Raw genomic sequence first — 12,264 nt, forward strand, 5'->3', positions numbered from 1 at the left:
AGAAATGCTCTTCTGCAGTGAATTTTTATCAAGAGTCACTGTTTTTTCGAGTTTTGTCTCTTCAAACAAAGTGTTTAAATTGTCTGTTTTCAAAATGTCTTCAAAAATAACCCGGATGCCACTATAAGCCGAGCATTCCAGAACAAAATGTCACTCTGTCTCTACTGCTCCTGTGTTGCAAATAAGCATATCCTCTTTTCCCACTCTTCTATAGGCATCATCCATCTACCTGTTTCACACCTCGAGTGATGAGAGCTGGTTCTTAATTGAGCCATTAGCATTAAGACTAATTACACCAAAGATTTGAATATAATTACATCCCAAAATCCATCCACCCTCTTATCTTGAGCATGTCCTAAATAGACCTTGTAAGAAACTTCAAGAATACCCTAATGACTTTTGATGTCTATCCATATGCTAAAGGATAGTAAAACACACAGCCTCAACAATATCTTTGAATTCAAACTAATTCTATATGTTGTTCCAGACCCATGTCGTCATTCTGCCTTAAACTGCTCCTCCTCAGTCTTGACTCTCAACCTTTGCAGTAGTGAACCCATTCTCCTCTACTTCTTTTCCTCACTACTCTAAGCTCCTACATATATAGTAATATGATTTTTGGCAAGCACCACTATGGTTTTTTTTTTTTTGTTCTTCCACATTAGATCCCAAAAATAACAGTACCTGAATTGTAAGCAAGGTTCTCACCATATGCTGTTCCAGACTTTCAGTTATGCAATCTCAGACAGGGCTGTTTAAAAGCAATTTTGTGACAGTATTCTGGGATGGATGGTTATTATTTCCTTTCACATCCATATTAACACCCATATACAAATCTGCCACCTCTGAATATAAATCGAGATAGTAGATATCACTGATTCCAGGCATTCCAGTGAGCTTCAAAAATTATATATAATTTACTTACATGGTAAAAAGATATACAATCAAAGTGGTTGACTAACTTTGCCATATTTTCAGGCGCTTGCTAAATCTTCCATGGGTTTTCTTCACCTTATGAGTTTTATATTTGACATCAAATCTGAGCTTCTTAATGGAGGAAATCATTAAGAAAAGCTAGATTATTTGGTCAAGTTAAACCAAAATACACACTTCCATCTTCCACATCATCTCAGCATCATTTGTTATGCTGCAACTGGTAATGTTCTCCATTCCACCATCTGATAATGGACGATGACCAGCTCAACACCAGAGATCAATCCAAACCTTACAATTCCGTAAAAGAAACTAACACAATTGTCATGGTAGAAGCATTTATTAAACAAAATATACACCAAATAAAAATGGGATTCCTAACTTTTTAATTTTTCCAGCGTAAGACAACATTTCAAGCATTTTTGGCCTTGAAAGTCCAAGAGGAAAGCCTATCAACCAACATGTGATGGCAAAAAACATTAGACTTTGTGTGAATCAATCTTTTTCTCCATTCCATCAATACATATAAATTGAAGTGAAACAAAGCATTCATTTTGAATACCTTTTCTTTTGCCCAATTAAAAGCAAAGTTGTAGATCTCACGAAACTTCTCTGCATAACAAAACAAGCAATTCAAAAAAATATCCTAGCAATCAGATATAGTTATCAATGCTGAATGCCTACAGTAAACTTACATTGTCATAACATTAAACACTAAATAGTTGCTAAATTACAAAACCACACGGTAGCATATTATACCTTCTCAACTAGAACAGAATTTCCTGAGATAAATTGTAGGTGTCAAGAATAGAAAGATAATTAATTTTTGCATAGAAGAAAATAGTAAAACATTGGGGCACATACGCTCATCCTTCAGTTCAGTACGTAGGTATGGGATTCTTTCCCTCAACTTATCAATTGAATCTACCCTGCACAATCACAGTTTTACTTGTAATTGCTTTATGTTTAAAACAGCCAAGATATCCATTCTGATTCAATAATGTAATTATGATGGTTAGTAAGAACTTTCACTAGAGCATCATGATGACTTGACACCTACCCCAACGTTTGCAGACCTACAAAAAACTCCTGCTTTGAAAATTCACACATTGTTGCTGCTTTCATGTGCCAAGAAAGGACCAACTGCAAAAAATGAAAATATAGGCTTAAAAAAAATTTAATAACCAACAAATCTAAACATTTCAAAAAATTATACTGAAATCAGAGCATAGATAACTTCAATGATCACTGAGATTTCAATAGCTTAAATATGCATGTTATTTGAATATCTAAAATGTTAACTAGTGGAATTTGGACAAAAGATTGCAGTGACATTAAATTGGTTGAATGGAAGCATTTACATGAGATTGTTCTCATTCTAGCCTGAAATTGGCTGAAGATTGACAGTGGTGTTGCCTCAGTACTATAGGAAGACCCTATGTTACAGGAACATTTTGGCGACAGAATCTAGCTCAAAGAAATTATGCCCTATGTTACATTGGTTTACTCTCAAATTAAGATAGAAAATGAAATCAATTATTGTCTAGCGATCACCATTTCGTAAGATGACCATCTTAGATAGTTCTTTTTATTCATCTTAAATAGTTTATTATAGTCTATTCTTGTGGTTAGCATTTTAAAAACATACAGACGATCTCAGATAATGAAATTTCCATGATAATTATTTTCATTAATTAGTTTATGGGTTCCACTCTCGTTTGTTCTGTGTAAAATGACTTTGAAGAATTATTACGATAATGCTTTCATGTAACTAAATATTGTTTTTATTTTTTTATAAAGTTGGAATGTTTGTTGAACAATCTAGACCTCAGATTTCTTAACTACAATTCCTTCAACAGTAGTGATATATCAAACCTCAAACCCTCTTGGGCTTGCCAACATAATCAGCAAGCTTGTGTGCCATCACAAAAGTAGCAGTTGATGGTCCAAAATGAATTCATGATGAACAAGCTTCTAGCAACAAATAATCAGTGTTCCACGGCCGTTGGGAAAGGGGGGATAGGGGGATAGGGAGATGCGGGGACGGGTTTCGGGAACGGGGGGACAAAGGGCCTAAGTTTGGAGGCGGCAGGGGGGTGTGGTGGTACTGGTATAGTTATACATATAGTACTTGAAAAACTAGTTGTGAAAAGATGTATAACAGTACAAGAATTATATTTCAAATGAAACTATAGGAAATTAGTAAAATTATAAAATAGCAAAATTTGAAATACTAAATCTAAATACGAAGATTTCTAAGTTTTTTCTCCTCTTCAACTAGCTGGTAAAAAAAAATCAGAATTAGAAATGTGAATGAAATCGGTAGTTTTGGTGGTTTTGGATTGCATTGTGGGAAGGGGTCGGGCCCACGTCAAATTAGGGTTACCCTCCAACCCCCAAAAATCGCTCAAAATTAAAAGAATAAAAATTTCAATTGCTTTTTCACGTGTTCGAACAGGAGACTCCTGGAAATCTCCCCACCCCTCAAGAGACGCCTGGGAGCCTCCCAAGGAGTCATGGAAACGCCTGGGAGTCTCCTAAGGAGTTTCCCAAGGATTCTTGGAGACGTCTCGGCATCTCCAAGAATCCTTGGAGACGTGGAGAGATTTCCCCAGCGGAGCACTAGTGGCGGTGGCAGGAGATGCCAGTCCCCATCTCCCTATGCCGGAAATGTCCCCATCTCAGAAACGCAGGTCTGAGGGAGGGAAAACGCGTTTCCGTCGAACACTGCAAATAATGAAAGATTGCTCTGAAGTCCTGCAAACCACTAACAATAATATCAGATATCAGCCTTTATCTGAATTGGCGTAATGGCAGGATGCTTTCATTTGCATACAAATGAAATGTTATACCAGGTGGAGCTTCCAAGCAATCTGATGAATAGTTTCCTTCATTGAAAAAAGGTAAGCCGTAATTGTACTACCATCCAGATACACAGAGAAGAGAAGAGTGGATGGACAGCACCAGAACATAATTTAGAATTTGTTTTCTTAGGCCTCATATTGCGCACTTTATTGCACTTTGTATAAGACATGCTATGCTAAACATGTAGCTCATTCTATCTCTTTAGTAAATTACATTCCATTTTCAACTACAACTATAAATTAGTTTCAGAACAGCATGTGTTTATGGCATAATGCCAATATTTAAACAATGTAAAGATGAGAAATGAGATAGAATGTAATATAGCCTCAGATATTTGAACATACCATCACTATATCATCTGGATCCACCTGCCATAATCAAATGAAGATGTTACAATCTGTAACTCTGCGGTGGAATATAAGAGAAATAAATGCAAAACATTCAAAAGAATAATGATACACCAAACACAGAATAATATGAACGAAAATAGAAGCTAGCTTGGTCAAGGAACATTGTACAGCCAATTATTCTAGATGAAGTATGTGTGTATATGTTTATGCACTATATATATATATATATATATATATATTTGCATAATTATTCATTTTAGCATGACCCTAGTCTACAGAGTATTATATTGTAATATTCATTTCGCATGAGTAACATATAATGCAAACAAATAATTTACCAACCATCAACTCAAATAAATCTCTATATTCTCCTTGGATTGTATTTTCTAAAATACATCACAAATTGTTTTGTGCTCAAAACAGAAAAGAAAATAATAAATACTGTACTTCTTATAGTTACTTAAGTAGTTAGCAGGACCAAATATCCATACAGTGTGTATCCCAATAGGTTAGATCATATCATAATCCCAACTGTCTTCCATTTGCCTCACTTTGTAATCACAAGTGGCTGTTTAATCACTAATAAAGGAGCTTCCTATGAACATCTCATTTCTTTATGGGCAAAAGAGTAGATACTTCGTATGAAGTCAAAGTTTCTTAGCATCAGGCATGGGCTATCATGGCTCATTTTTGTTAATATTACTCCAACAGTTTTCCTGTTAGACAATGAGAAATCCCAGCCCACACTGTGAAGCTAAAAAAGAGCAATCCTTTAAGCTGAAAATTGAAAACCCTACCTAAAGAAACAAACTAATTGTCAAGCATAAAGAAACAAACTAATTGTCAATTCCTTGACAAAAAGGAAATTCTCTAAACCTCTTATGTAGTTTACAGGATCCATATCAAACTCAGGTAAAATGGTAAAGATCCTCCCACATATATTTTGTCTACCCAGTAAAATGCTTGCTACCCAAAACTCAATCTCCATTTTTGCAAAAATAAAAACAAAATCCAAAAGTTCCATATATTTTCAAGAATGTTTTGTGTTTACTTCAATATCTGTACTTGTAACATATACTACCAATTGTCACCACAATTATACTAGAACCCCATTTTAAAATGCTAATAATTTAATTTCAACAAAATTGTATGGTCTCATTTGCTTAATCAGTCATTTTCTTATAATTCAAAAGGAAAACATATTTGATAACATGATTATGCAATTATCTTAACAATAATTTATGCATATAGGGGATCCTTTATTTAAGCGGCACTACATCTATTGTCTAGTTCCAACTTGATTATACTGTAGAAATTGAAGTTGGGCTGACTTACACATCATTATAGGTAGCCTTGGGGTCAAAAACAAATAATGAGAAGCAAAGTCAAAATTACACAAAGTTACCACATACAAAAGTGATTTCATATGAAACTGCATCTCAATGATAACAAATTTGTTTAATAAACTTTTTAACTAATCAACAGATATTAACACCATTGATCATACACTAAACTGCAAAACAAACATGGAGAAAGTAACAGAATTTACCTGTAGATCAGTGCAAAGCGAAGTGATACCATCTGCCATAATCATATCTGTGTATTGATCTACACAGAAGTCACAAGTGAAATTATATTACCAAGCAGGTTTTACAAAAGAGTAAAGAGGTATCAAAACATATAGCATAATGTGGATGGACATATTTGCAAAAATCACTTCCAGGCAAACTAGTAACATCTACTCTACACAATGCAGTTCCCTATGATCTGAATTTGTGCAAACAAAACTTTTTTATAGAATTATGCCCATCAAAATTCCACATCACTATCAACATTACCTATAAATGAACCATCATAAAAAATTATATTTCCATTTAAGCTTGAGAGAAAATAATTATTTGTCAAGAAACCTAAGTCCAAATTCCAATTTTCAGCAATTTAGAAATTCACCAAACATGCATTAACAATATAAATATTTTACAAACTTATTAATTATCCAAAACATTTCATATTCATTAAATTCATACGCTAGCAGCATCCATTTAGTCTGTTTAACATTTAGAAATGGAAATGACCTAGTAAGCATGAAATAGGTTCCCTTTCCCTGTTTCATGGTTTTAAATTATCACACATAATCATGCTCAATTAGACTTGTATGCATTCTTGAAGAAAGTTTAACTTCAGGAGTAATTAGTAATTGTATATTTGTGAAATGAGAATTCACCCTTGTATCCCTGATAAAGCTCTTCAAGATGACGTGTATCTGGCAAGGATCTTATTTGCTGGTTATAGAACAGATCAATAGCCCCTTCAGGGATCCAATCACTTGCTTTTAATGCCTGAATAGCAACTTTTTCACTACACATAAGGAAACAAAGAAAACATATAAATTTTCCAAAGTGGAAAAATACCAGGTATGAATAGTTCATGCACCATAGTTGCAACTACAACCATGCCAAAACAACCCACAAACCTATGGTTTAATCTTACAAAAGGCTGAAGACAATAATATTTGGTTAGAAACTACAAAGTCATACAAAATATGATCAAAAAACAAATTTCAGACTGATTATGAAAGGCCAGAAAACTATCAACCAAAAACAAAAGAGAAATATATATCTATCCTCTGTAAAGGTGTTGCTTAGTTGATAAATGGAAGGATCTCAAACCTGCAACATTCAAATGCATAAAGTAAAAATGAGAAAATCCTTTAAAATACCTTGATCCGGTAATCGCCATGAATTGCTGGACTTTGTCACGGTGTCCTCTACCCAGCTTATGCTGTCAAGGAAACCCACACGAGTGAGAAAAGCTAATGCCAAATGAAAAAAGCTTTACAATAGAAAAATAAAACAAGGAAATATAAAATGATTCAATACATAACCATTGAATGAAGCTACAATGGACAAAACATGTCATATTTGAGGCTCAAATTAGGGCAGAGACTTATCATATAGACTAAGGACACGTGTTTTTCAGGTAATACTTCCTGTGTATGGTATTGATGTGTTTTATTGTACAAATGCTTCCCACCTTCTTAACTAGACCAGCATTGATTGAGTATGCCATTTTACTTTCAATCAGGTCTCAAATTGACCTCCCTAGTGTCTAATTTAAACTTTCCTGTGCTTTCCAAAAGCTAAGTTGTAATGCCATAAAATTTCACTACAATTTTTTTTCGAAAAAATATTAACATAGAACTACATTTTTACCTTAGATGTGTTTAAATACCATGTCTACCATGTGACCACAATTATGTGCATCTTTGCATTATAAAGGGTTACTCAAACTATGATAAGATTGTGAGAGAGTAAAGTTGTAAACAAATCAAGGATGTTCCTTAGGATTAATTAGACTCCTCAAAGAATTGACCTAGGCCATCCGGTTTATCCAAGGAATGCCTATAAATTACAATCTTGGATAGCTAGCCAATCCTTGGGGACCCAAGTGGCATATGGGTAAGCTAATTGCTCTAGCAATTAATTAGATATATTTAAGTGCTTTGTCCACCATTAGGAGGATGAGGAACCTCAATCAATATAGAAGGTTGGGGACCTTAACCAATGGGTAGAGAGTCAAGTGGTAACAACCATAGTTGATCAATTTGGCAAAGCCAAATCAACTTGTTTTAACATTACTTGTCTAGGTATTTGTGAAAGATTTTCAACAATGTTTTTGGTCAATTAATTATTTTTTGTGCTAACATACATTTATGTTAGCAAGTAATCAACCAAACTTCATATACTAGAGTTTCCTCAAGTGACTCCTGCACCTGCTGATGTGCAGTTCATCTCTCTAGTTGCTATTGCTGCAGTCACTCCTCTTCTTACAATATATTGCCTTGGTGATTGCTTTTGTTTTGATAAACCGTGTCTTTTGTCTCAAATCCTAATTTTGGTGTTGTTCATGGGCTGTTTGATGTTGGCGATCATAGAGGAGGTGGATCTCAAAGAAAGCTTGAATCTCTCTTTATGACTAGGGATCTAGACCCTCTTTCAAAGATGCCCCCTTTGGCATCCTTTCTTAGAAAGGTAAACAATCCTCAATCAATTAAATAATTTATGATGCTATGGCTAATGAAAAAATGATCCAAGACTGAAAAGACCTTAGAATAGTGAAGAGATGGGACAAAGTCCCCAATGTAGAGATTCTCAAGACCAAACACTTGATTGGTTCATCTATTTAACAAAGTTGGCTTTGGCAAGCAAGGTCACTAGCTTTTGGCACTCACATAAAAGCACTAATTAGGTTGAAAAAAAATGGAGTTCTATGGTGAAAGGATACATTGAAATTGTTCTTTGTACTAAAAGTTTTTCGTTCATACATTTGTTATAAAAGAAGAAAAAGCCATGATCTTTAAATGTGGCACCTAGTTCCTTGGTCCATGTGGTTTCTATGGCACAAAGTGTTGATTATCCACAGGTATCGCATGTCTAAGAATAGCATGTAATTCTCACAGATGATTCAGATGTGCACAGCAATATTCTCACGGGCAATACAAGTGTATACGCAGCAGAGCCTTCACGGGTATTGTGGATACACGCAGTATATACTTCAACTACTATCACTATATTCTAAGGCTCTTGATCGAACAAATAGTATATCCGTCTAAAGCATATGAAGGGACATGACCCTAAACGGGGTAACCCATCAAAACAAGAGTGCAATTAGAATAAACAAATCTGATCAACACTCCCTCACTAATGAGATGAAAACTAATTAAAAATTAGTTAGGATAAGTCAGTGATAAGTAAGATATTAATAAAAGTTAACTATAGCAGTCAGGGGAAAGATATCTCCTGCTGCTATAACATGAACACTCCCTCTTAGCTAGGGAGGTATCTTTCCAAATATCCATGTCATGGAGTCTCTCAACATGACACCCACAATGGCTACACCCATCTGTGGAAAAGAGTTTATCACAGAATCTCTCAACATGATAACGTTATGGAGTCTCTCAACATGACGTCCACCATGGCTACTCCCATGCATGGAAAGCAACACACGTACAAGTACCCATCACAGAGTCTCTCAACGTGATATCATCATGGAGTCACTCAACATGATGTTCACCATGGCTACGCCCATGAGTGGAAGGAAACAAGTGCACAAGTGTCCATCACGGAGTCACTCAACATGATGTCATCATGGAGTCTCTCAACATGACGTCCACCATGGCTACTCCCAGAGGGTGGATAAACACAAGTACAAGAGAATCATCACGGAGTCTCTCAACGTGATGTCCACAATGGCTACTCCCATTAGTGGAAGGAAACACATCGTCATGGAGTCACTCAACGTGATGTCCACAATGGATACTCCCATTAGTGGAAGGAAACACATCGTCATGGAGTCACTCAACATGACGTCCACCACGGCTACTCCCAGAGGGTGGAAAGACAAGGGCTTTCACCTCAAATTTCTCTTGCACAGAGAAAAATGCATTAACAAGGGCTTTCACCTCAAATTTCTCTGTCTCAAAGAAAAATGCATTAACAAGGGCTGTCACCTCAAATTTCTCCGTCTCAGAGAAACAATGCACTAACAAGTGATAATGTGACTCCCTCTAAAGCTCCAAGTACTTGCATCAAGCTCTTGACCTCCTCGTCCAAGGTTGCCTCTGTTGGTTTGTCAGACTCCCTCTGAATGTTATTTCCTCTTCTTCGAAGAAACTGATCGTAATGACAATCTGTATAGGTTCTTCCTCTTCGAGAGATGTCTCCAGCCACCAACTCAGTCCCATGGCTGCAAATCGTTGGTCAGGTGCTTCCATTCCACCCCTATCGAAGTGAAAATCACTCTTATATTCACCTCACACCGGAATGAATCTCCCTCGATACAGGCCAAGGCCCGAGTCAAAGGCAATGCAAAAGAACAATTCAAAGGAAATCTTTTTAAAATCGCCATGCCCCCGATTCTTGAACTCAACTGGCTTGCCATTTCATTTCGCGATACTTGCAGGTGCATACTCGACCTACGACACTCCGTTTAACTACTGTTAAACACAAAATACATGTTCAAAATATATAGTCAAGTCTACATTGACGAGAAAGGGAAGCTGGAATTGTTAGATCGACGACTGAGAAGCGGTAGTAGTAAAGGTGGCGAGACTATAGAATTCATCTTTGCCCAATATATATCAAGATGTCACATTGTTGAACAGCGAAAGGCATGTCTACTGATCTTTTCAACGGTGCTTCACGGTCAATTTTTCGTTGCAGTAATAAATGTCCAAAATATGGTCTCGCCTGGGTAATTTGCCATCCGCACAATACCCGAAGGGCCAATGTAGATGTCGCGGAACACACCCTGCAGCAACACCTTTGGAATTTGCTTCTGAAACCGTCATCTCCAAACCAGGAAGAGGTTCAGGAATAGTGGTATTTGATTCTCGAACTTGATTAAATCTTTCATGATCTCAATAACTTGTCAATATTTAAAATTTGGCAAAACACAATGAAACAAGCATCCCAAGCCATCATCCAACACAGTACATCTCCATTGTAGTGTTTTGAGCTCGAATCAAGCAAATCACAGTTGATCTTAATTCAGTTAAAATGTAAGGAGACATCTCATGCAACTGCCTTTCCTCCTTTATCTCAGACTTTAATGATGGAGTCTAAGAACTCGGAAGCTGCCAACAAATCTGCAGCTGCAATCTGTAACACTGATAGGCACAAAATCTTCTTCAACCCCCATTATCGTGCCTGCTCTGACCATGTTGATTATCCACAGGTATCGCATGTCTAAGAACAGCAGGTAATTCTCACAGATGATTCGGATGTGCACAGCAATATTCTCACAGGCAATACAAGTGTATACGCAGCAGAGCCTTCACAGGTATAGTGGATACACACAGTATATACTTCAACTACTATCACTATATTCTAAGGCTCTTGATCGAACAAATAATATCTGTCTAAAGCATATGAAGGGACATGACCCTAAACGGGGTAACCCGTCAAAACAAGAGTGCGATTAGGATAAACAAATCTGATCAACACTCCCTCACTAATGAGATGAAAACTAATTAAATATTAGTCAAGAATAGGTCAGCGATAAGTAAGATATTAATTAAAGTTAAAGATAGCAGTCAGGGGAAAGATATCTCCTGCTGCCATAACATCAACACAAAGAAGCCTTGAAAGCCATTGGTAACACAACTAGCACATTCAAGACTCGGGTGGAACCAACAAAAAAACCTACTCCATAGTCCAGACTTATGTTGAATTTCATCTCATCAAGGGACTCTTAGAAGCCATCAATCTCAAATGGATTATCTTATTTTCACCCAGAAACTAGATTAGGAATAGATATCATTCAAATGTAGTCAGTACCATAAAAATAAACACTTCACAAGAGATTACACAAAAAAGCTCAACCCTCCTCTTGACAAGTTGACAATAATGACAGTTTCAAACAAGCTTAGGAGAAACAGTAAAAAATAATCCTAGAGGTCCTACACGAGAGAAATAACCCTCTAAGCCTAAAGAGGAAAATACACACGGTCCAACAAGCATGTTGGTGCAGCTCACATAGCTACCAAACTTGATGGATTTCTAATTTCAAGAAGTTTCTTGGAGGCATTTCCTCTATACTAAAATCCTCTAATCCCTTTTTTTATCATAAACCTATTGCCCTATTGTTCAGCAACATATTGAATTGGCGTCCTATTCCTTACAAATACTCCTATATTTGGCTCAAGGAAGACTGATTTTCCCAATTTTCTCTCAAAAGCCTAGCTTGAAGCAATTTTCTAGGTCAAAACTGTGCACACAAAACAAAATACACCTAATCCATGATCAGAAATTGACTCCAAATGCAACGAGAAAAGCAAATTGTAGAAGACTTAGAGAACAAGAATGTAGTGATTGTTTGAGGATGACCATAACACGATATTTTTTTAGAGGAACCCAACAACACAAAAACTTCAATGCAATCACCAGGTTGTACAACTCTAATGGCCAATGGATTGACTCTATTCAAACAGATATACAAAGATGAGAATATCAACAGAAATCAGCTCTCTAAACACACCCAGAACATACTTTTTGTTGTTTCTCAAGCCCAAAACATGGAATTTAACAAAGGGGTTAACAAAGAAGAATAAAAGATA

The 12,264-nt window shown here is 36.2% G+C and overlaps 1 protein-coding gene across 8 annotated transcripts in view; it reads right to left on the minus strand.

Moving 5' to 3' along the window:
- Nucleotides 1-12,264, minus strand: part of LOC131060381 (uncharacterized) — a 47,126-nt gene that overhangs the window by 9,424 nt on the left and 25,438 nt on the right. For 7 of the 8 annotated variants that reach the window (XR_009110346.2, XM_057993578.2, XM_057993574.2 and 4 more), the window contains 7 exons: nt 6,868-6,929; nt 6,373-6,506; nt 5,698-5,756; nt 4,143-4,166; nt 1,994-2,076; nt 1,798-1,862; nt 1,496-1,545 (listed from right to left, as the gene is read on the minus strand). Coding sequence is in view for 7 of the 8 variants with exons in the window: in XM_057993578.2 (XP_057849561.1) it covers nt 1,496-1,545; nt 1,798-1,862; nt 1,994-2,076; nt 4,143-4,166; nt 5,698-5,756; nt 6,373-6,506; nt 6,868-6,929 (477 nt within the window). In the remaining variant the exon portion in view is untranslated. The remainder of the gene's footprint in view (nt 1-1,495; nt 1,546-1,797; nt 1,863-1,993; nt 2,077-4,142; nt 4,167-5,697; nt 5,757-6,372; nt 6,507-6,867; nt 6,930-12,264) is intronic. The other variant, XM_057993577.2, reaches the window with a different exon arrangement.

This window comes from Cryptomeria japonica, chromosome 4 (assembly GCF_030272615.1).
Source record: "Cryptomeria japonica chromosome 4, Sugi_1.0, whole genome shotgun sequence".
In the NCBI taxonomy this organism is placed as follows: domain Eukaryota; kingdom Viridiplantae; phylum Streptophyta; class Pinopsida; order Cupressales; family Cupressaceae; genus Cryptomeria; species Cryptomeria japonica.